The 23,491-nt window shown below is 34.5% G+C and overlaps 1 protein-coding gene across 6 annotated transcripts; it reads right to left on the bottom strand.

Annotated features, from left to right (window-relative positions):
• Positions 1-91: 91 nt before the first annotated feature.
• Positions 92-23,471, bottom strand: AP5M1 (adaptor related protein complex 5 subunit mu 1). Of its 6 annotated transcripts, none has more exons than XM_037139665.2 (11): positions 23,053-23,471; positions 18,405-19,050; positions 14,801-15,028; positions 13,324-13,463; positions 12,307-12,392; positions 12,102-12,220; positions 9,136-9,232; positions 6,599-6,654; positions 4,896-4,946; positions 3,199-3,252; positions 92-1,732 (listed from the first exon to the last, which is right to left on the bottom strand). In XM_037139665.2, exons 1-10 carry the CDS (start codon positions 23,124-23,126, stop codon positions 3,199-3,201), a joined length of 1,551 nt encoding a protein of 516 aa, XP_036995560.2. In that variant the 5' UTR covers positions 23,127-23,471; the 3' UTR covers positions 92-1,732. The 6 variants fall into 6 exon arrangements, 5 of the variants coding, with proteins under 5 accessions (XP_036995560.2, XP_053529195.1, XP_036995565.2 ...); XM_053673220.1 differs by having other exon boundaries at positions 92-3,252; positions 23,053-23,267; positions 23,340-23,471; XM_037139670.2 differs by having other exon boundaries at positions 92-4,781.
• Between the last annotated feature and the right edge of the window lie 20 nt (positions 23,472-23,491).

Below are 23,491 nucleotides of genomic sequence, written 5' to 3'. Positions count from 1 at the left end.
TATTTCTCTAATGAACATATTATATATCCAATTACACACATCAGTAATTTCACAATTGTTTTTTTTTGTTTAATTTTTTTGCTTATTACTTCTTATGCATTGCAGTTTCTGCAAGGAAAGTTACATAAAGCACTTGTAAATAATTGGATTGAGTCTCAACATTTCAGATAAGATCAAGTGTGAAAATAACTGCAAGTCATATTCAAGCAAATGAGTTTTTTTTTGTAAGGGGACACATTCCCTGTGACAGAAATCTTTAAAAGGGAAAGTATAAAGTTTGATACTTAAATATTTAGAAGGTAGTTCACAAACAAGTTAAATGTCATTTATTTTCTAAAACGTACAAATGTCTTATTATCACACATGCACTATAATAGTAGGGAGAACAGCAGGTTGAAGATGCAACAAATATTCTTTGAACACTTCAACAAACACAATGTAAACATTCACTTTAATAATGTTTCCTTTGTTGATACAAAACTGAGTGCATTTTTTCCTTGCCTCTGGCTGAGCTGTGACTGAGTGGCAACAGCAGAGTGCTGAAAGAATTTTTCAACAGCAATTTGCTTGTTCTAATTTACTTTTCAGGGTTGATGATCCGGATCACCATGTTGCTTACAAAAAGACCTATTTCCATTAGTTTGATCCAATCATTCCTCTTGTCCTCATCATACATAGTTCCCCTGACAGATTTGAGTGAATCAGAAGTGCTACCAGTGCTCAAGTTCTGTAATTTTATCTATATAATGAACTCCTATATCCTTGAGAAACAAATCTATCATACCCATTGGGAAAGATGGGTACAGAAATGAGTGACTCAGATGTGAAACCTTTGCCCTTTGTCAAACAGAAATACTCCTTTTTTAGTCAGTAGACCTATGCAACAATAATGCCAGAGCATTCTGTTTAAATAAAGAAATTCTAAGAGGCTTTTGTCTTTTAGCTTGAACATAATCATTACTCATCAGTGAAATAAAAAAATAGAAGCTGTAATTTAAAAATTTTACATGCATATTGCAAAAGTAAGGCTTATTTTAAATGTATTAATATCCTAAAAATGTAATGGGGAGTAATCAAGTTATCTTCCACATCCTTCGCACATTTGAAAATAGGTAAATTTTCCCAACCTCTTTTCTGTGAGGGACCTTGTACAGTTCCACTGTGTACAGTTCCGATGTTCAAAGAGCCCTAGCTAAGTGATTTGGAAAATTCAATGGTGGTATTACATCTTCAGACTAAACACAACTACAAAAACTGTAAAACAGGCCAGGAAAAGAAATTCTTCTCTCCGTCACTGGAAAATGAACAGTTAATAATTTAAATAAAATAGATCACATTTATGCAGGTTATGCTTCTAAAAGGGAAAAATCACAGGGTTTCAAAGTAAATATAGCCATAAATGATCTCTTTATAACCTGCAGAGGGCACTCTAGTCCCTTGAAAGAAAAAGTAAAAATTTTAAGGGGTGATAACTTTTTTCATTTTTGTTATTCAAAGTGTTATCTAAGCCATTTTAAAACAAAACTACCACTTAAAAATACATTTAAAGGAAACATACACATTGACTTTAAATATTTAATAGATTATTAAAATATACAAATTTTCACATCCTATTGGAAAAACAATTCAGCAGGTGGTTTCCATCCCAGGGCACGTCAGTCTGCAAATGCTGTGCATCATCACACGTTACCACCACCTTCACCGCATTGCCAACATGCAGATTGGCCAGGGCCTTGGAGAAATCAACACAGACTTCAGAGTAACCTGCTGGTAAGGCAGTAAACTATATATGAACAGTATTATAACCATAAAATGGCTGATGAAAAAAATTAGAAGCTAATGGGAAAGCCTTCAGTTCATAAGAGTTTTCAATATTTTGTAAGAGTAATTTCATGAGTTCTTCGGCAATTTTTATTTTAATGAATCGTTTCATTACTGCTAACCAACATTGTGTTTGGAGGGGAGATATTTAAATATTTGACTTTAAATGTTCTTCCTCTGATACTGAAATATTTCATAAGAAAACTCACCAAGTCACACACACTATGCACTATGTACATATTTTATATAGCTTCTTATACATATTTTATATAGTTTCTCTAATGGCATATTTCAAAATACATTGCAACATTTTATTAGCTAAATATTTACTGCATAGTAAATTATTAAAAATACTAGTATCTTAGCAACATAACCAGGGGATCTTGCCTTTCATCTTATATTTTGATCCTCAATTTCTGTGATTAAGTAACTTACTATCAAAAGATATTTGGAAACAGTTTGGTTACTAAAATGAAACTCCAGAGGCTGATACCAAGGTAAGTTAGAAACCTACTTCTTTGAGTCATTGTTTCAATTTAGAAATTGGGCCATAAATACCCTGAGGCAAAAAAATGTGTAAGAAAATTATTTAAATACATACCTTGTATTGCAAACTGCTACTAGAATAATGAACAATTATAAAGTATTTAAAAATGCTTTGTGTATAATAAAATCACTAATAATAATTTAATATTTAAAACAAATTTTGTTAAAAATCATTGTTTCTTTTTTAAGGGTCTTGAAATATGTGAGGAATAGATTCCCAGATTTGCTATCTTGTAAGACAAATAATGACATTGGTAAGTTTTTAAACATGAATTTTTTGAGAAGTCCTAGCAAAAATACATCTTAAAATTTTATTCTTAAAATAGTGTGCAAAATTCCACAGAATATTTCAAAGTTTTAAAGTTATGGAAGAGATACCTTCTTTTCTTAAATGAAAAGAAGGTAGAAGAATGGTAAACAGTACTGTGGAAAGTGGCTATTTTGATAATTCTTAGAAGTATTTCTGTAACGGCATCATTTACCTTTAATGAACAAAAGTCTTCATTATGAATAACAATTAACATAAAAGAAAGCGGGTATCCTTAAGTTGGGAAAATAAGTTGTTTTTCTCAAGAAAGAATAAAGTTAACAAATAAAGCTTTGAAACCAGAAGTCTTAAGAACAGTAATTGTGTATTACATGTTTGCCCCAGCTGGATTCACCACATAGCAAGGCGTTTTTTAATGGGAAGAGAGTGGAAAGAAATCATGCCATTTAATAAAACAGAAGCATTTTTCTCAACCTAAATTGTAGCCACTGCTTTGATTTTTGGGTTACCTCAGGGCTGATAAGTATATACTCCAGTACATGAAACAAAACCAGAAAATATACCTAAAATGTAGTCTTTGTTTCTTCTTTCTTCAAAGCTTGTTTTCTAAAGTCATTCTTAGGCAAAGCAAAAGAAATGTTTGTTTTATTACGCAAGAAATAAACTTCATTTGGTATTCAATTGACTTTCTAACTTAGCAGACAGGACTTTACATCTCCAAATACTGAAAATAAATTGCATTCTTGGCCCTTGCTTTAGAAGGTTAGAGAGAATAAATGCACACCCTGGTAGTATTCTAGTGATCTCCCTAATCTCAGCTGCACTTTGTCAGAACGAGGTAACTGGTAGTTAAGTGAAATACCCTAGATCAAAGGGGGATTAATCACCAACTGAATCCTTGCTGAATAAACCTGTCATTCAAGAAAATTATTTCCCCTGAACTTAGCAGAGGATTGAAGATATTTGCATAACAGGGACCAACGTACTTCAGCCAGGTTAAAAGGTTCAGAATTCATCCTATGTTTAGCTTTTTGCCTCCTTTTCCTTTCAGCAGTGTGGTACAATGGTTTCTAATCTGATAATACAGCTAACTATCTAAATGATGTCAGAACAGGAAAGTATTGCAAAGTTTGGATGAGGGATGGATCAATTTCACTTTCAGTAACTCCTAAATCTGATTTGTTGGAATTTAAGATGTAATCCTAAAAAAGTCCCTTAAACCTGAGGGCTGTTTATTAACATCCCTTTTCTGACCTTTGTCTTAGAAACAACCGTTCTGCTGTGGAAGCGGTCCAGCCCAGGCTCTGGATGACAGCCCCACCCACTCACCTCCCAGGGGCGGAGCAGGAGTCTGTGCAAGTCTCTAAAAGTGGTTTGAAATACTATAATATAAATATTAGTTGTTGTTCTTATGTATAAAATTGTGCTTTCATACAGTATATAAACTCACAATAATTTAACTCAAATATTAAGTTGGTGTGAAAAAAATTTTATCAGACTGTTTAATTAAGAAAACTTTTTAAACAAATAGTTTTTTAAACAACTTTTGACAAGGCTATTATTTACTTCAAACCTGATATTTAAATTAATTATTTAAAAAAATTTAAAAAAAATGCCCACCCCTGTAAGGGTATTGCTGGCCTTAAAAAAAGTTTTAAAAACATTGTTTAGAAAAGAAGGGTTTTATCAAAATCATGAACCATCTTTTCTGGAGCACTCTTTTCAGAAATGTAACACTTTCTGTACCTTTTGGGTCTACTGAAGCATAATTATTTATGTGATAGACATTATATTTCATAATCATATTTTTGCACTAAAAGAGAATTTAGCCATTTTGCATCTAGAGTAGGTGTGATACCATCCAAATCTGGGCAAGTAGGTGCTCATATTCACTGCACACACAAAGCATCTTTCAAGTTAAAAATGCAAAGAATAGTTATCAAAGAAAATGAATAAAATCCATAGTGAGATAATTTTTTAGAAAATGATTGAAGTTTTAACCCAAGAAAGGACTCTTAGAGTGTCTTATAGCTTAGAATAAGAGCATGTCAATCACGATTAAGCTTCTGGAATCGGAATCCCTTTGAAATGCAGCTGTTTCTTCTTTAATTGTGGCAGCAGACTCTCAAGAAAAGAAAGGTCCAGCCTTAAAGATGAGTAAGGAATACAAAATAGCTCAGGATTAGTTGTGGAGTTCAAAGGTCGCTAATTACACTAAGGAGTTCCCAGACACAGGGAAAACATTAAACAGGTCACCTACCAAATGGGAAACGGACTTTGTCTTCAGAAATGATCCTGAAGTGACAGGTTTCTAGACAAAATCAAAAGCATCACAATGTGTCCAGCTGATCTTAACAGGATGAAAACATGAGTTGGTTTCGTTCTGTGATGTAACGTTAGGGTGGGATGGCGACAGATGGCATCAGCTCGCCCACGGCCCACACGCTTTCCAGGACTCCCCAGATTTTCCTCAGGTTTCTCGAAAGGTCAAATCAAAGATTCACTGGTTTTTCCAATTGCTTATAAAGAAAGTTTTCCCTAGGGGATTATTATACCGAATCTTTTGTCTACTAACTAGATAAATGCCTCTTGCCTATTTTAGTGTACTTTGCTAAACGTTTATACAATCAAGATGTCCAAATGGCTCCATTAATATTAACGTAAGTTAAATGTTAAGCTTTCCTTGAATTTAAGAGAGATCAAATAACTTAGGAGAAATATTTTTCTTATTCTTTCAAAAGAAAGCTTTTTACTACTGATTATCTACGATTAAGCTAGAACAACAAGTTAAAAATCCTGGTCAAACAGTTATTCTCTTTCCTTTGTTACTTGGGATAATTTTGAATGGAGAACATTATGCCATGATAATGCCTTGCAGAAAATGAGAGTTTATAATGAGGACTGACTTTAATTTAAAAATCATATTTCAAATCCTAAATTTATATGCAATATTCCTTCAAACTCTTTCAAGGACTTAGCAGCTTTTTCTATGCTTTTCCTTGGGAAACTCATTAAAAAATAGAAACCAAGATATAATTTAATTAAATACAAATTTATAATGTATATTTTTTCATAACACTTCTAATTCTGTAAAACGAAACTTGACATGAATTAAGTTTTGAGAATCTTGAGGTTTCATCTTTTCCTGAATGGTCACTTAAAGTCCAACTTGACAATGAACTGTTTTGGATACAGAATGAGTCATATAACTGTCAAGACAGGTAGAGAATAAAGAGTATGACTAGATTCTGAGGAACACAGAAGAATGCTAATGAGAGAGTAAGAATAAACACCTTCAGTAGAATTATGCAGATTCTTTGTAAGTCAATTGGATAGTTCTGATTAAGAACAGTTAACTGCTTGCACAATTTTCCTTTGTTTTCATTGGCTGTTTTTTAAAGAGATTTACAGTTGTTTCTATATGGTCTCTGGTATTTTGTAACAACACAATGTAGTAGGAGCTTAGTACTCAGGTTTGGAAGAGCAAATAATTTTTTTTATCTTGCACGTCATCTACAATTCATCAGGAGTGGCTGCCTGTAGCTCTGCACTGAAGAGGAGCCTGAGCCTGTATCCAGAAATCTCAGTGGACAGAGGAGACTGTGATTGATTAGCCATGGCTGCCACAGGTGCAGGAAGGACCATGTAGCAGGCTGACCCAGGACTAGTCTAAAATAAGCCTGCAATGAATCACTGGTGGTTTATGCTCTGAATTATTTTTGAGTAAAATCAAAGAGTAACGAAATTGGAGACATTAATCTTTAAAAAAATCTTTTCAAACTATGTCAGACTAAAAACATCAAACAAGAGCATTTTTTAATGATTAAAGCACTCAATGATTTCTCACAGGTTATATGTATACACATTAAAATGAAAGATTATGATTTAATGTAGGCTATGTTACTATTGCATAAATCCCATTTAGACATGAAATAATTATAGTAATAATGATCCATATGTTACTGGAGCAGGAGCTTTAGAATTCCATATGTAATAGTCAGAAGAAATTAGTTTCCGGTCTGAAAAATAAAAGAAAGAAATGATAAGACTATATTATATTAACAAAATTTAGTAAGAGACTGATACTGTAAAATTGTGGAGCATAATTATTTCAAGGAAGGCAACTTTGAAATATTCATTTGATTTTATAAAGGCATACTTACAGCTTTCACCACTTTAAAAACATGAGTTCATTAAAATATTTACATAATCTACTTTTAAGCTTATTTATAACAAATTTATGCCAATATGCCTCACTTATGCCAAATCTGCTAATTTCCCCCCTCACATTTCCCCTAACTTCTGTTTCTTATGGACCATTACTTTGAGAACAAATACTCCTTTTTGTAACCTATTTAACAAGTTCCTGATTCTGATCTTGTAATTATTCTCTACTCAGTCAATGTTTCAGAGATATAAATATACAACCTTCTAATAATGTTTTTAAAAGACTGCTTCAATGGTTTCTTATAGTTTTGATCAAATTTAAGCCTTTTGCTTTAATAGCTTTGTAGCTTTGGACAAATGACAACACCTTTGAACTAAAGTTTTCTGATATACAAAATTAAGATAATGCTAATTCGAACTAGATATATGTACTGTATATTTTGGACTATAAGATGCACTGCCCCCCACCCCCAATTTGGGAGGAAGAATGGTTGTTATTGCTGCTGTTGAGTTCTGTTTATATTTACATTGGTGAAAGATCATGTTATTTATGTTATTAAATATTTTACCACATTTTTTGCTTCAAATTTTTTTCCCTATTTTCCTCCTCTAAAATGTAGGTGTGTCTTATGGTCTGAAAAATACGGTAAATTCTTTTTTTCTTGTTGTTCAAGTTCAGTTGTCTCCATTTTCACCCACCACCTCCATCTGCCTTGTAAATTTTTATTATCATAACCTAGTGATATTATCATATCACTAAATATTCAATTCTGCCTTTTTTTATTTTTCTACTTCATAATTAAAGAATACAGGTAGGATAGCTAGGATATATTACTTTATCTTTTTTTTTCCAGTTTGGGAACTCAACAACATTGAGAGTCAACACAGCATACTGTTTAAACAGCCAGGCTTGGAGACAGACTACTTGGGCTTGGCTGCCAGTTCTGCCACTGACTGACTATGTGACCCTAATCTCTCTGTTCTGTCAGCATTCGCATCTGTAAAATGGAGATAACACTTAACAGGATGTTATAAAGATTCATGAGTTAACACATAAAATATTTAGAACTGTGCCTGGCATACAGTAAACAATAATGCTAGCCATTATTATTTAAATTAACATTTTGCACTCAGTAACTCATGGATATAATCTACAACATTGGTGTTTGAATTTAGACAATGTTAGTTTGTCCAAACTGACATTATTATTTATGCCTCCACCTACATACATACAACTTGCATTATGAAGACTGTTCCACATATATGCATCTCTTTAAAATACTGCCGAAAAATGGTATAGGAGAAAACAGGAAAAACTTTAGGGAGGTAAAGAATATGACATAGAATTACATAAAATTTATTATTGCCCTTTACAAGTAATTGCTTAGAATACTGTAGTTCTGAATTCTACAATTCTTTTGAAAATTTTGAGTAAGAAATCCTGTCCTATCTTTCCTATTTTAAGGACCCTAATTCTTAGCTTAAAAAACTTATCTAAATACAGTAGTTTTATTTTCCTGAATATATGAGGCAAACCATTTCTGCTCATATTTAGCTTATTCTACCTTATTCTAGCTACATTTCTGTTCTATATCACATATGTGTATTTGTTTTGCATTAAATAATTTTTAATTCATTTATAATTACTTTTTGTCTCCCTAAATTTTCATATAGACTGTATACATATTTTGTTACAACCAACAAATCCACCAAAGGCAGAAAACCTTCTTTCTATTGCCTTCTGTTTGTGAAAGAGAGATGGTACTAAATAATGCTCATTGACTACAACATTTGCTAGCAAGTTAAAATTTTAAATAATCATATGTAGCATTTATTGAATGCATACTACACCCAACCATCATGCTAAGTGCCTGGCCAATATAATTTTATTAAAATCTCATGAGTCACAAGGTAAATAATACTATTATTTACATTTTACAGATGAGGCAACTAAAACTTTGAGCAGTTTACTTACTTGCCTAAAATCACACAGATAACAAACTGTCTAAGCTAGACTTAAACCTCTTGTCTGTTCAACACCAAAGCCCCTGTGAGCAACCCCTAAATAACAGTGTATATTAACAAAATAAAATAAATCTAACTTTATACTAACGCCCAACTCGGTCAATCCTTGCCGACCCAGACAATTATAAACAGAAGACAGGGGGCAATGGTAAAGTATAGCAAATGTTACACGGAACAGAATCAGACCAATTCTTATAAACTGGGATTGCTCCCTCATCTTTTTCTGTTACATTTTGATTTTACCTTAGGTAATAAGTGCATAACACCATTTTAATTCCCTCAAGTCAGTATGAATCTATACAACTTACATGTACTTATTTTTGGTTTTCCTGATGCAAAAACTTGAACAGAATGCTGATCTGCATAACATCCAGTAAGTGTGTAATCTAAGATCCTAAAACGAAGCTGGAAAAGGAGAAATGTACCAAAAATTAAGGTGATTCTTTGGTAAAAAATAATGGTCACACTTTTTCCTTTGGCACAATTTTAGGAATTTACTTTACAAAGTTCACAAAATTAAAGTCACAGAATATTAAACCTGAATATTGGGTGTGTGCATATGTACAAATATACATACACCATTTCCCCTTCTCATTACGGCCATTTCTTTGTAAGGCTGGCATTATGAAGTACTTCACATGTACCACTTCGCTAACATGAACTCTAATCCTGCAAAGTATCCCTACTGTACAAACGAGGGAACTGAAGCTAAGAGCTGGCATTTGAACTCAGACCTGACTGATTACAAAAGCTGATGCTCTGTATATTCTTTTCTATCTCTAAGGCTATGTGGTATATTTAGATCATAATTCTTCTACAGGCAAAAACATATACATGTTCTAGCAAAACATAAAAATGCAATTACTAAAAGAGAAACACCAGTTTATTCTGGTGTTTAGAGGAAATGAGATGCTGTACTTAATGGTCTAGAAAGCTGAAATTTAATTTTTATATAACTAAGCTTAGAAATCACCCTTTCTCTCACTTACAAAAGCTTTCTAAAATGTAATCCTTAATTCCTAGGTCTGATTGATAGTGTGGTATCATCAGTATAAATGCCAATTATTATTTTGCACTATAATAAAAAGGGCCATTAGTACCATCTCTGAAAGCAGTGCTGCGTGCCTGCGTCACAATGACAGTCACAGGAACTAGGAACGTTCTGTAATTTACACGGCTCCAGTCTCCTTTTGCTGTGCTTCTCTTCATCTTTGCTGCTGAAACTGCCTGATTTTGCAATATCCTGGTATCTTTTACTATGCTCTTTTCCTCTCATCTCCCTTCTCTGCAAATTTCTCCTATTTCTTAACTTTCTCCTTTCAATTACCAAACCAACTGATCACTTTCATAGAATGTAATTTTTAGATCTTTGACATTTTTCTCAAATTATCTCAATAGTAAAGGTTTTTTTGCTTGTTTAATATAATTCTGGATGCTTAAAGTTACAAGACTGACTTCCAAAAAACTAGATATTATATAAATCTATTTAGTGAACACAGATACGTAGTACATACTTTTGATGAAACTGTAAGTGGTTAGGTGATGGAAATGAATAGAAAAGTCATAATCCCTACCTTTGAAAAACATACAGTTTAGTGATACCCCACATTTTTTTCTGAAAGATATCTGGAAGCAGGAATTTTTAAAATGATCCTTGAAACATAGCTGGTGGACATAGTTGAAACCAAGACAGAAGAAATAAGTATCACAAGTGTACTTCTGACTTCACCATTTCCCCTAAAGCTCTCATGTATAGATTTCAATCTCTTCTTTGATACCACTCTGTGTAGGTTTTTCTGCTACCTTTTTGATCACCTCTTCAAGTGCCTTCATTGGTTCTTCTAAATCTTCCTCCTTCTTTTATCTTTTTCTTGATCTTATTTCTACTGTCTCAACTATGGTATTTCTTATCTACAGATAACTCCTAAGTCCTGTATATAGTTGAGCTCACTTTTGAGAATCAAGTTCCAAGTTGTTAGCTACCTACTAGATACTTACACTGGGATATGTTGCTGCCAACAGCAACATACATGACATGAAATGCACTCCTCTCAACTTTCTCCATATCCGTATTATCTTCTAAGTCCTATATTGATCCACTCATCAAATATTTATGTGGCAGGTACTGGTCTAGATATTGGTAGTAAAACAACAAATGAATGAGACTCACATGGTCTCTGCTCTCTTGGAGCTTCATCTGGTTTAAGCGACATATTTAAACCAGAGGCCCCCAACGTTTTTGGCACCAGAGACCAGTTTTCCCACAGACTGGCGGTGGAGGGTGGTACTGGTCCACGGCCTAGGGGGATGGGGACCCCTGTTTTAAATAACATCATCTTTGATTTAAAACTATTTCTTGTCTCTATATTCAATTAGTGATCAAGGCTTTACCTTTATTACAACTCCTACAGCAGTCTCTTTCTTTCTCTTTCTGTGATACCACAGGAGCTCAGCATGATTACTTTGTTACTTTTCAACCAGAATACTATTAGAGCTAAAAAAATAGTTTATTTATAGTTACTATTTCTTTTGCCTTCCTCACATACATTCTAGATTAATCTTCATAAAGTATCACTTTCTGAAAGAACATTCCCCTCTCCAAAAAATTCTATTTTCTAACAAAGGAATAGAAGTCAGATTCAAATCCTCTATAATCCAGATCTAAATCTTATCCAGCCATATGTGTTACTATTGTTCTTGATACTGGTTCCTACTTGCTTTGTTATCCTTCATTCTCATGATTAAGTTACCTCTTTAACCTATAGAAATGTTAGTCAATCTTCATGGTTTCATATTTATGCTTAGCTGGGTCTCAGAGTTTTGTTTAAATTCTATCTCTACTGTAATGCTTTCCTTGACCACTTTGGTCAGAGGTGCTCATTCTTTCCTTGAAACACCAAAAACAATTAGCACTGATCAATTATTGACATGGACCACTGAAAAAAATCCCTAGAGGAAAAGGACTACATCTTACATTTTTGGTATACAAATCTCAAATATGGTAATTACAGCTAGGCAGAACTAGACTGAGTTGAGATGTGTAGGCCATACTTACCTGTTTCACCTTAAAAGTTTTACAGTATAAACTGAAATAGAAAATGACTAATACTAAACAAAAAGAATCTTGCAAAAATAAAAAAATAGCACAGACAAAAAAGTACACACCCAGAATTTAAAAAACAGTGGCTAGCAAACATTAAAAATCAATTAGCTATATGCAATTTAGAAACGAAGGAAAGGTTTCTAATATACTGAATCACAAAAAATTATTTACCTTTAAATATGCTGTATTCCCAATGCAAATGTGGTCAAATGGCTGCTTCTCATGGTTCTTGGCTCCAAAAGTTACAGTTCCAGAAAGACTAATTTCCATTGATTTTGGGAATTTCTGTCCTAAAAACAAAAATACACAAATCCTAAGTTAAGTAGATTCTACAGCTAATGAATGAAAAATAATCAATAAATAAAACCCAGCTCACCAATAATCCAGATCAATAAGCTTTTCTCTCGAAATACTTCTAGCTGGCCAAAACTAACTTTGTATTCCACATGTGTGATTGGACCTCTTTAAAAAAGGACACAATAAAAAAAATGATCACAGATACAATAATTTTAAGAAATTTAAGTCAAATCTTGCTACTGTTAATATAAGAAAAGATAAAAGCATTTCTACATACAAGGTTGCAGGGGAGAGTAGGACAAATAATTATTATATCTCAAAAAAACACCAGAAACACAATAAACATTTTTGGTGATGACATATATTTCATTATTAATTCTGAAGACATTTTTGGTGATGATACATTTTATTATTAATTCTAAAGACAACTATAAAAATCATACAGAATAGTCATATGGATTGACGCAACATTAAAACTATGACTTTATTATACATTCGATACCCTTTGAAAAGAACTATGCCGTAGAACAAGTTTAAGAGTAGAATTATGAGGAAGCAGTTCACCCTCGAACAGCACAGGTTTCCTACACAGTTCAAATCCACGTTGTTTAAGGGTCAACCTTTCAAATCCATGGTTGGGATCTATAGGTGTGGAGGGGAAACTGTAGTTAAATTTCTGAAGGCTCAAAAGTTACACATGGAGTTTTCCACTGTGCAGGGGTCAGTGGTCCAACCCTCAATTGCTCAAGGGTCAACTGTAATATTATGATTACAGATAGCTGATAGTTGAGCTTGACCTGACTTGTATGCAGAGTACATAGAAATTGTTAGAAATAAAGCCAGGAGTGAAATAATCTCTGAGAAAGCTACACTGGTGTAAGTTAATATTTACTGGCAGGTTTAACCAAAAATAAAGACACGTGTAAAGGTAAACAGATTATTTTTACTATGTTTTGGTTCAGAATCAGAATTCATTTGAATGACATAAAAAATCTTAAAAATAAGGTAGAAAAACAAACATGGATAATTTATTGTGGGGCAGTGAAAATGTACTAAGGAAGGAAGAAATTATGGCATCATGTTATTTTATTCCTACCTATTGTAAAAGGGTATATGAGCTTCACAGAATTCAAAACTGTTTTTCACACTTTCATGAAGTTTTAAATTAGCCGTTATTTTTAGTTGTACTCCTTCCTCTTTCATTTGATAAAAGCCCAAAATAGGTGGGACAGGAACCTGGAAATAAACATAAACTTTTATATAATACTAAGGTTAATAAGTCTAAAATATCAATGGTGATTTATGAAAAGTCTTGCAGTAATATGCTCATTATATACAGATATGTCTTTAATGACTACTGGGTTACTCCAAGTCATTTGGATAATAGATGATGGAGTTACATTTGTTGTAAGTGCACAGATTCTTCCATTTCTTTCTATTTTCAGAGATGAGAAAGGTGCTTACAAAGGTGTGTAGTACATTCTGACATTTTTTTTGCTACTCTTGTTAGTCTAGGTTCCCCTCTTTCCCTCCTCCAGATTCTCTATGACCTGCAATACAGGACATGCAGTAACACCCTGTCCAAGGTTCCTGCTGCCCTATTTAAAAATTGTGATTACCCCCTACCCATCAGCTCAGCAGCAGCTGACTTAATTGGTTATCAGTAATTGATTGAAAGGGAGACAATCTGTAGGGTAAATGAGCCAATCACTATTTCTGGTACATATGAAGTGAAAAACAGGAAGCACCTATTCTATAGTATATATCCTAGAGCTGGAGGACAGCTGCAAGCAGAGAAAGCCAGTTGGAAAAGGAGACTGAGAAGCAGGGATGAGACAGGCGGTGTAGACCTTGAGTACAGAGTGATTTTAATTTTAATTTTCTGACTCTAGTTCCAGTATAGCCTGGGTCTTCTACTTTTCATCCCTGAATGACAATGAAATTGCCTCCTATATACTCAAAATAAACTCTCTTACTTCAGCTAGCATGAGCATGTTTTTCCAAACTACAGATTCACAATTACAAGAGACAAATGGTATAGTAGAAAAGATGTGGGTTTCAAATGTAGGCTCTGCAACTTATCAGTTATGTGACCTTATACAAGTCATTTAACTTCTCTGAGACTCTCCTCATCTGTAAAATGGGGCAAATAATACCTATTTCTCAGGGGTCTTAAAAGTACTAGAGAAAATACATGTGAAGTGCCTATGACAATGTCTAACATATAGCAGTTATTCAATAAGCAATAAAGAGCTATTAGTAATATTATAATTTGTAACCACAGTTGCCTAGGATAACAGAGATATCTTTAAATGCTCACAGTTCAAACAATGACTAAATCATATCAAGTTCTTTCTTATGAGCATGAATTCCTTATTAGAGAACATTAAAAAAATTCCATGATTTTGAAAGCCATTCAGTGCTGTTACAGACACCGGAGATTAAGAGGCATCCTAGTTAAAGAACTGAACCTTCACCGTCATCAATAACTCTCTGGTAAATAACTCATAAAAAGTTTTCCTTTGGACCAAATGTATGACTTTCCAAGTCTCAACTTTTCTGAGGTTGTTTACCTGGGAGGTGTAGTAGCATAAGTTGAATGACTCTAAAGGTGGACTGAATGGAAATTTGTAAGGTCCACTAAATGCGGAATCATCCATTGCATCAATGCTACTAGAAGTCAGAATGGCAGAGTCAAGAGAAGTCACACAAGGATGAACTAGAATATCCTGAAGTGGAGATCCATTGGTGGGGAGACTCAAGCTGATGGTAACATTTGGCATGATTCCTTCTAAATCACACTGTAATACAAAAGGAAACACATTACCAAGATCTTAGAAGCACAAGTCTTCTGGGTGAGGTTTTCCTGACTTTATCTGAGTCATTTTCCACAGTGTAACTCACTTTTCTCTCAAGGTATTGTTCTCTGTGCTTTCTGTGTTCTTGTTAACAGTTTGATCATGCTCTCAGACATCTAACCCAGAGACCAGGAGAACCTTCCTGGAGCCCTCTGCCTATATTTACAACCCTTAAAAAGCTATTTCAAATCCACTGACTTCTCTCCATTTCTGTTGCAAACACGTTGGTACAGGCCCTCACAATTTTTGTCATAGTCCTTCTGAAAGTATTTGGATTTATTTTCTTCTAATCAATCGACCCTCAATCAGTGTCAAGTTATCTTAATATAAAAGATAATTCTCATTATATTTCGACCACATTCAAAACCTTTCAGTATTCTCTCAGTTTTGCATTACTTTTAAAGCCTGTCATTGCTTTAATCATTTTTCTATCCCGCAACTAATGCTGTAGACATAGGATGCTTTAATTTTCCTGAATAAATTATAAAGTATTTCACCTCCATGCTTTTGCATGTGCTATTCCCTCCAGCTACAATCTTCTTTTCTCCTTGTAATCTCAGCTTATTTGGTGCTTTGTGCCAGTCCTTACATTCTGTATTGTCACCTCCAGAGCCTACCCCTGCCATGGAGACAAGCCCAGGATCTTTTTCCTGTGTGGTCTGGATTAGTTTGCCAATGAGAGATACTCACAAGAGACTTGGAAGGTGGAAGGGAAAGGGAATTCAGTATTCTAGGAAGGTCATGGAAGGTCAAATTTGACAGCTTCACAGACCTCTATTTTTCTTGGTACCTCTTAGTGTCTAGCACATGGCTATGCATAAGAGACACTCAGAATATGTTTGCTGAATGGGTTATTGTTTTCTAACTTAGAAGCCTACCTTCATTTACCATTCTAATACGAAATGTTTCACCTTTTTGTTTTATCTACTGCTTGACATATGTGTGAATTCAAGAATATATGTGCTATAAAATGTAAGCATATAGGGAGCAGGCAAACATATAAACAGTACCATGTATACTTAGTGTCCTATAAAGGTCTTTGGTAACAGTTACAATAACATCAATCACATTTGAAAATAAAGATGCCCAATAATCTTACTATAAAACTTTAAAATATTTTAGTGTTTCAACTTCTAAACCATCTGCTACTTCACTTTCTACATGTGAACTAGCAAGAAGTTATGATTTTAGACAGATATTTGTGAAGATAATAAAATAAGCAAATGTTAATAGCAAATACTATTAAATTTTAAAATATTCCATTTATACTTATTAAATTAGCTTCTAACATTCTTACAGGGATCAGAAAATTGTAGCCATTATGGAAACCACCAACAAATTATCCACTTCCTAGGCATTTAAAAGACCAGATCAGCAGTCATTTACTATAGAATAAGGATGTCTGTTCCAGAACAAATCTAGGTGCTACACTTTAAATCAGTCTAGCATATGTAAACATAGACTCTCATCTAGGAACTATGAAAACAGAAGGGACCTAGGAGTTTATCTGATTTTTAAAATCAGGAAAGATTTTAAAACATTATGAATTTTCCAAAGGCACACAGAGAGTTAGTGGTGGAGTGGGGACTAGAACTTCAGTCCATTGGCTTTCGGTTGACTACCATGACTAAGACAAAATGAAGATAATTACTTCTATTTATAATAGGCTTCACAATAAAACTCCTTTAAATAGGAAGTCCCTGAAATACTTAAAAGATGTTTGGCTAACAGATACACTATTTACATATAAGTTTAAAGAAACATTTAGTGTGTGGGTTAAGGTACACCCTTGTACTTTTTATTTTTAGAATAAAGTTTTTCAAAGAAGCAAGTTTTCCATCATGATAATTTGTATCAGACAAGGAACAGGACTCAATCCAAAATCTCCACACACAGTAAACTAAGGGTCAGCTTATTAACAAACTGAGATATTTAAACAATATTAATTAATAGTAAATGATATATAACATATCGCCTATTTATTGTCACAAATAAAAAAAAAACAGAATTGATGGTTTTTCCTACTTTTATCTCACAGAATTTATGAGAAAAAAAGGATTAAACTGTTTTAAGACTTACAAATAACAATCCGAGGACATCTCAATTTTGAAGCTCTTCAAGATACCTACTTCTAGTGACCTCAGTAACGACTATGTGTTTTTGATCATGATGAAACTGAGTTTAACATACTAACTTTTAGATCAATTTAGGTTGAAAGGGAAAAGGAAGACCCAATTTGTCTGTCAGGACTGTTCTACTTCCCTGTTCTTGAAATCTGTTTTTATCTATAGAAGTTGTACATAGCTACTCAATACTAAATGTGAGATAGAAAAAGTTTATATTCATAATGCAGAGAATAAAGAAAGGTATCAGAAAAATAAAGATATCTGAGAATATTAATATGTACTTTTAAAAACTGTACTTGGAAGGTTTTTATTTTGGATCATTATTCAACATGGTACTGATCATTGCTAACTTATTGTTTTTTTTGTCTTTTCCTGTTTTCTAACCAGATAACCCTATATTAACTCACTGACTTGTTTAAATAAAACAAGAGCCCTTCTAAAGGGTTTTAGATATTAAATCAAAGGTTTGTCAATTTCATCCCTGCCAGAGAAAATGGAAAATAGATATAGTGGTTTTAAAATATTTTCACAGATTTTTACTCTTTTTGAAAGATAAGTCCAGCCCCCTCCCTCGAATGTGGACCGGACTTAGTGACCTGTGCTAACAAATAGAAAACGGTGAAAGTGATGCTCTCTAACCTCAGTCTTGGTAATAAAAAATTGCTTCTACCTGTGCCCTGTGTCTGTCTCTTATCTAATAATTTGATCTACAGGAGACTAGTCACTAAGCTGTGAGGACTTTCTCCAGCAGCTTGTTGAGAAGGCCACATGTAAAGGAACTAAGTCCTCCTACCATTAACTGGTCATGTGAATGAGCCACCTTGCAAGTCTATCTTGGACCCCCACAAAAACTTTAGGTGACATTGCTCCAGCTGATACCTTGACTGTGATCTCATGGGAGACTCTACACTATAAGTTCCAGCCAAGCTGTTCCTGAAATCCTGACCCACAGAAAGTATAAGGATAATAAATGTTCTTTGTTGGGACATTGGGCAATTCATTACAGAGCAATATATAACTAATACAGTTAGTAGGAATGCAAAAGGTACCTTTACTAAGTTTGACATGAATCTAACATCTAATGATTGCTGTTTATGATAAAAATCAACAATGTCACTTAAAAATGTAAACTAAGGTTAGCAAATTTTATTTTCTCCACAGATGATAAAACAAGTACCAGAGAAGAATCTCACCTTGCAAGTGACAGCTCCAATTACTTGCCATGTATCTGCTATATCCTTTTTATCATATTGCATAGAGTTCACCTTTTCAGTGATAGAAATAGAAACTTGTGGTTTTCCTTTGTATGTTCCAGCTTTCCAGGCTGGTTGTTTTTGTGGATGAGACACAGAAGCAAAATTCATGCTATCCAATGAATTCTGTAAGTTGGCATCTAGCAAAGTTCCAAATGGGCATGCCTGCAGAAGCAAGTCAGGCAGTTGGCTCAATTTTGTATTTAGCTCAGTGTCATTTTTTTGACTTGAGTAAAGAAAATCCTGTATCCCAAAGAGAAATTCAAAGCCTTGTGAAATTGCACTAATGCTAATTAATGGTGGACGAGGGGATAAAGACTGTTCAACTAGTGGAACACAAGCATATATCATGCCATTCTTCAGAAAAGCAACCACTGGCCAGAGTTCTTCACCTCCCACCTTAAGTCCATAGACGGAGGTTTTATTGATGTGAGAACAGTTATCAAGACTCTCCACGAAGTCCTTATCTTCATCGAGTAATCTAAGTTCGAAGAGCAGTGATTTAAGAAAGGGACCATCTTCAGGAATAGGCACAAAACTTGCTCCATTGAAGACTTTGGCTCGTTTTTCAACAGTTGGATACCGCCTACAGTATGGAAACAAAAACATTACAAATGATTCTTCCAAAAAAATAAACATGAAAGAATCCCCCCCACAAAAAAACCCCCTCAAAACTGAGGTAAACAGTAATAACAAAATATATAATAATACCTACACACACACAAAAACCACAACCTAAAAAATATTTTATTACATGTTAAGTTCTGACTCTAGTAATTGTTGTATACTTAGTATATTATCTCAAATGATAAAGTTTTATCTATTTCTAAAAATAATTCAACTTAGTTAATTTTTTAAAATAGGTAGAGCACATGGTTCTAATTCAAAATCCTAAGTCTCTCAGCCATTCAGATTCCCACTTGGCAGGCAAGGACTATATACACATTTTGGGCATCTTCAAGAACTATTCCCTCAGATTCCATCTTAGTAGAGTAGGATCAAAAGAAGTGGTTTGATTTAACCCTCTATAATTTTGAATTCACTAGCTGAAATGATACAATTGTAAAAGGAATGTTCTATTCTACTCAACCTATTATGAATAACAGGTACCCTGAGTTTTCTTGCCAACCCCTACAAACATATATGAGCATTTCAGTAATAATGGTTTACCCCTCTGGCCCTGGAAGATAGTATGAGGTCATAAAAAAGAATACAATCTGAATAATTTTTTTATGATTTGCATGTTTTAGGGTGCATGGTAAGTTACTACTAATTCACCCCTTCATGTGGGAAATCAGATTAAAAGGTGCTTTTGTTCATTTACAGAAATGTTAGGTCAGGTTTTCTTAGTTCAGAAAACTTTCCCTATTCCTTACCTCTCTATTCTATAGTCCAGTACAAAGTCACCTACTGGCTATTAACTTCCCTGTATATCACCTAACTTCTCCAAGTCTTTTTTTCTTATTTGTAAAATAAAGAGGTGGCTAAAGAATATACCAGTAATTCTCATCAAGAATCAAGAATATACCTGGTAAAGATAATTTTTTCACTAATTCTACTAATAAAATACTGATGTTTACTATTCTTTAAAAAGAAAATAAGAATGTATTCAAAGTGATAAATATAGTAAACCTCACTCATTTACATTCTGATGCATTTGTTTGATTGAGAAGGGGAAAGAATCAGCACTCTAGTAAGGGAGTAGCAGGTAAATGCCATTTCTTTCTTTGAGTCTCTGAATAAAAATCATTGAGGACTTTGGACTAAATTCTAGTACAGTGTCTTATCCTCCAGTTACCTAAAGGATAATTAAATTTCTTCTTATGTGAAAGATTCTTATGACTGAATATAAACATAAGTTAATCTGGGACCTTTTACAATGGTTCAATATGTGATCAATAAATATTTTTGTTGGGTAACTCAACCTGTCATTTTAGATTTATTCAAGGCCTTTTCTAAAATAGGACTCACACCTTAAATGGCCCTACAACTATGAGGTATGATACTAACCTCAGCCAGACTTAACCCAATACTATTTATCTGGGCAGCAAACCTCTGAAATAGAATCTAGACCAAGATTTTTTTTTTTTTGTGGTGGAGAGGAGAGGAAGGGGGAGTAAATAGGGAAAAGATCGTTTGCCTTTTTAAATCTTAAGTGATGGCCATTATCCTTTGGGATATATGTGGATAATATGCCAGTACATATCTGTTTAGCCCTACCCCCAGCCCCAAGAGGAAAGAAAACTGAAATAGGAAAACTTAACTAGTTCATTCAATGATACAGAATTAGTAAGCGACAAATGAATTATTTGAACCCAACGTGCTGCTTCCATAGAGATGCTGAAGTGCCTACCCAAACACACCTTTTTCTTCTGAAATATTCTGAGCACAGTGGGAAAAAATTCTGAAAACAAGCATGACTTCTTTAAGGAGCTTATTTCTGTAAGCAGGAAAAATCTGACCTCTTTTGAGATAAGTTACAAAGCCACAGATATAAATACAGTATGGTACTGGTACAACAACAAATAACGCAACAGAACTGAGACAGATCAATGTTTATATGGGAAACACAATAAACTACCAATGGCTCCATAAATCAGTGAAAAAAAAAGTATGTATTGTTTGGAAGGCGATGTTAGAAAACTGGCCCACAGTATAGAGAAAAACAAACTGGGATTCCTGTATTAACAACATATCCAAAGATGGACTAAATGTAACAGGTACAGTGATAAACTTAGGAAAACGTAGGAAGATATCCTTGGGAGACAAGCATAGGGAAAGACTTCAACAAATCTCATGCAGCACTAACTACTTTGCTTGCAATAAACTCAGTGATTTCTGTTTAATCAAAGGCAACATCAGGTAACTGGCAATGATAAAGTATTTGTAAGAGCTAAAAAAACAACATGGGACTAATGTCAAGAATACACAGTAAACTCCTGCACATTAACTGACATTGCCCCTTCCCCAGCGAATCTGAAAGAAAGAAAATGAACAAAGAATATCTATAGGCAATTCACAGAACAGGAACCCAAGGGCTAACAGTCTTTGCAACACAGAGAAAATGAAATGAAAATAAAATGCTATACTGGCAAAAATTGAGTATTAGGAAAGAAAGGAGATATGGGAAACCTTTGCTCTCTGCTGATGATGAGAGTGTAGACTGGAGAAAGTATTATGAAGAGCCAATTATTTGGCAATATTTAGTCAAAATCAGCATAGATATGCCCCATGGACCTTTTGAGAATATCTACTGCAGCCCAGTTTTGATGGCAGAGCTGGAGGTAACCGGGGATACCTCAATGGGGAAGAGGATAATAAGTCAACGTGTGGAGGGTGAACTATGGAGTACTAAAGAGTAATGACCAAGACCTGCACTTGCCAGTGTAGAGGCCACTATCCATGTTACTTTTTAAACTTAAAATTAGCTCTGGCTGGTATAGCTCACTGGACTGAGCACAGGTCTGCAAACCAGAGGATCGCGGTTCGATACCCAGTCAGGGCACATGCCTGGGTTGCAGGCTAGTCCCCTACAGGCCAGTTCCCAGCAGGGGACGCACTAGAGGCAACCACACATTGATGTTTCTCTCCCTCTCTCCTTCCCCTCTAAAGATAAATAAATAAAATAAACTTAAAATTAACTATATAAGTAAAATGGGGAGTACTTTTTATAGACCAATGAGGCTAATGAACCATATTAAAGAATATTATTAACCCCCTTACTTCAGGTATGATAACAAATATAAGTCAGGTGCTCTGGGGGGAAATGCTAAACTCCAACTGTGATGCCCTAACAAAAACTGTTTAGGTTGCAAAGTGGGAATTTTTCATGTTCACATTGCCAACCACTTTTCACTTAAATTTGCACTCATCTTTATCTGTCTCAACCTCAATTCAGAGCTATACTACTTCACTATAGAGCTTTCCTCAGGGAAGAATTAATTTGTTGGCAAGACCAAATTGTCATAGGCACTGAGAATAAAAGGTGAAACAAATTACTCGCACCCACATTTTACCAAGAATTATTGTACAGTACTCTTCACTGAGCCATTTTGATCAAATGCGGCAAATTCTAAAAATGAAACCAGATCAGCTTACATTATCTAAGAAATAGTGAATACAATTTAATTTTTGTACTTTTTCAATTTTATTCAACAATCAGGAACGTTAAGCTATCTGAAATTTTCTAAGAATGAAAAAAGAAACGCGGTAAGATGAAAATAGCAGTCTGGCATTGCCCAGCAAGGATCCAGCGCCATTGACTGATTTTTATTAATGAAGGAAAAATTTTAAAACGTATAGTGCTCAGTAAGTTTCCTTCCTTTCATCATCCCCAAGTCATTGCCAAGCAGGTAGAGTTAATTTTAAGATACCGTGATACTAAGTAACAGTGTATTAGAAAACACATAATATTGAATATGTGTCAGGCGTCAACTCATTTCATTCTCACAACACTAGGAAGTAGCATTATTAAAACGTTCACCCGACTGATGAAACAGGTTAAGTGATTCCCTATGCACTGCATCACAAACTATGCTACAGGATCCATCCCTCCGAGTGATCACCCCTGACGATTCAGACTTCAGACCTGGAGAATCTGACGGTGCCACAAAGTGGGGTTCCCGGTTCGTGGCTTATGAGCCACACTGCTCGCTGAGCCATGATAAGCCGCTACAACAGCCGTTCACTTCCAAAGCCGCCACGGAGGAAAAGCGCAGACCAACTATCTCAGATGCACTTTTATTCATCCGCACCCCTTCTGCTCCACCACAAACACGTCGGGCTCAGCAGAGAATCTAGTTCCTTCAAATGAAGAGAAAACCTCTGAGTTCGTCCGGGCCGACCCAAACTACAAAAAGTTCTGTGAATCCTCACCTAGAATCCCGAGAGCTCAAATATACCCAAGCAACCCTCACAGTTGCTTCCTCTAAATTCCACTTCCGGGATGGTGGCTCGCAAGGACCAAGGTTCCTCGCTCGCCCGAGCGACAAGCTTCAGCGGTTTGCCGGCTAATCGTTTTCCAGGTC

The sequence above is a fragment of the Artibeus jamaicensis genome, unplaced genomic scaffold, assembly GCF_021234435.1.
Source record: "Artibeus jamaicensis isolate MK-2021 breed Jamaican fruit bat unplaced genomic scaffold, CSHL_Jam_final contig_851, whole genome shotgun sequence".
In the NCBI taxonomy this organism is placed as follows: Eukaryota; Metazoa; Chordata; class Mammalia; order Chiroptera; family Phyllostomidae; genus Artibeus; species Artibeus jamaicensis.
Note: the sequence above shows the minus strand (reverse complement) of the source record. Positions and strands in the feature narration are given on the sequence as shown.

What these genes read in the sequence shown, in the direction of transcription:
- AP5M1 (XM_037139665.2), bottom strand. Translation starts at nt 23,126, where the DNA reads ATGGCTCAGCGAGCAGTGTGGCTCATAAGCCACGAACCGGGAACCCCA. An exon ending in GGAATACAGCATATTTAAAG is followed by an intron (nt 9,233 to 12,101) that starts GTAAATAATTTT and finishes CTCCTTTTCCAG; the next exon opens with CTTCGTTTTAGGATCTTAGA. An exon ending in ATTCTAAAGCTCCTGCTCCA is followed by an intron (nt 4,947 to 6,598) that starts GTAACATATGGA and finishes GATTTTGTCTAG; the next exon opens with AAACCTGTCACTTCAGGATC.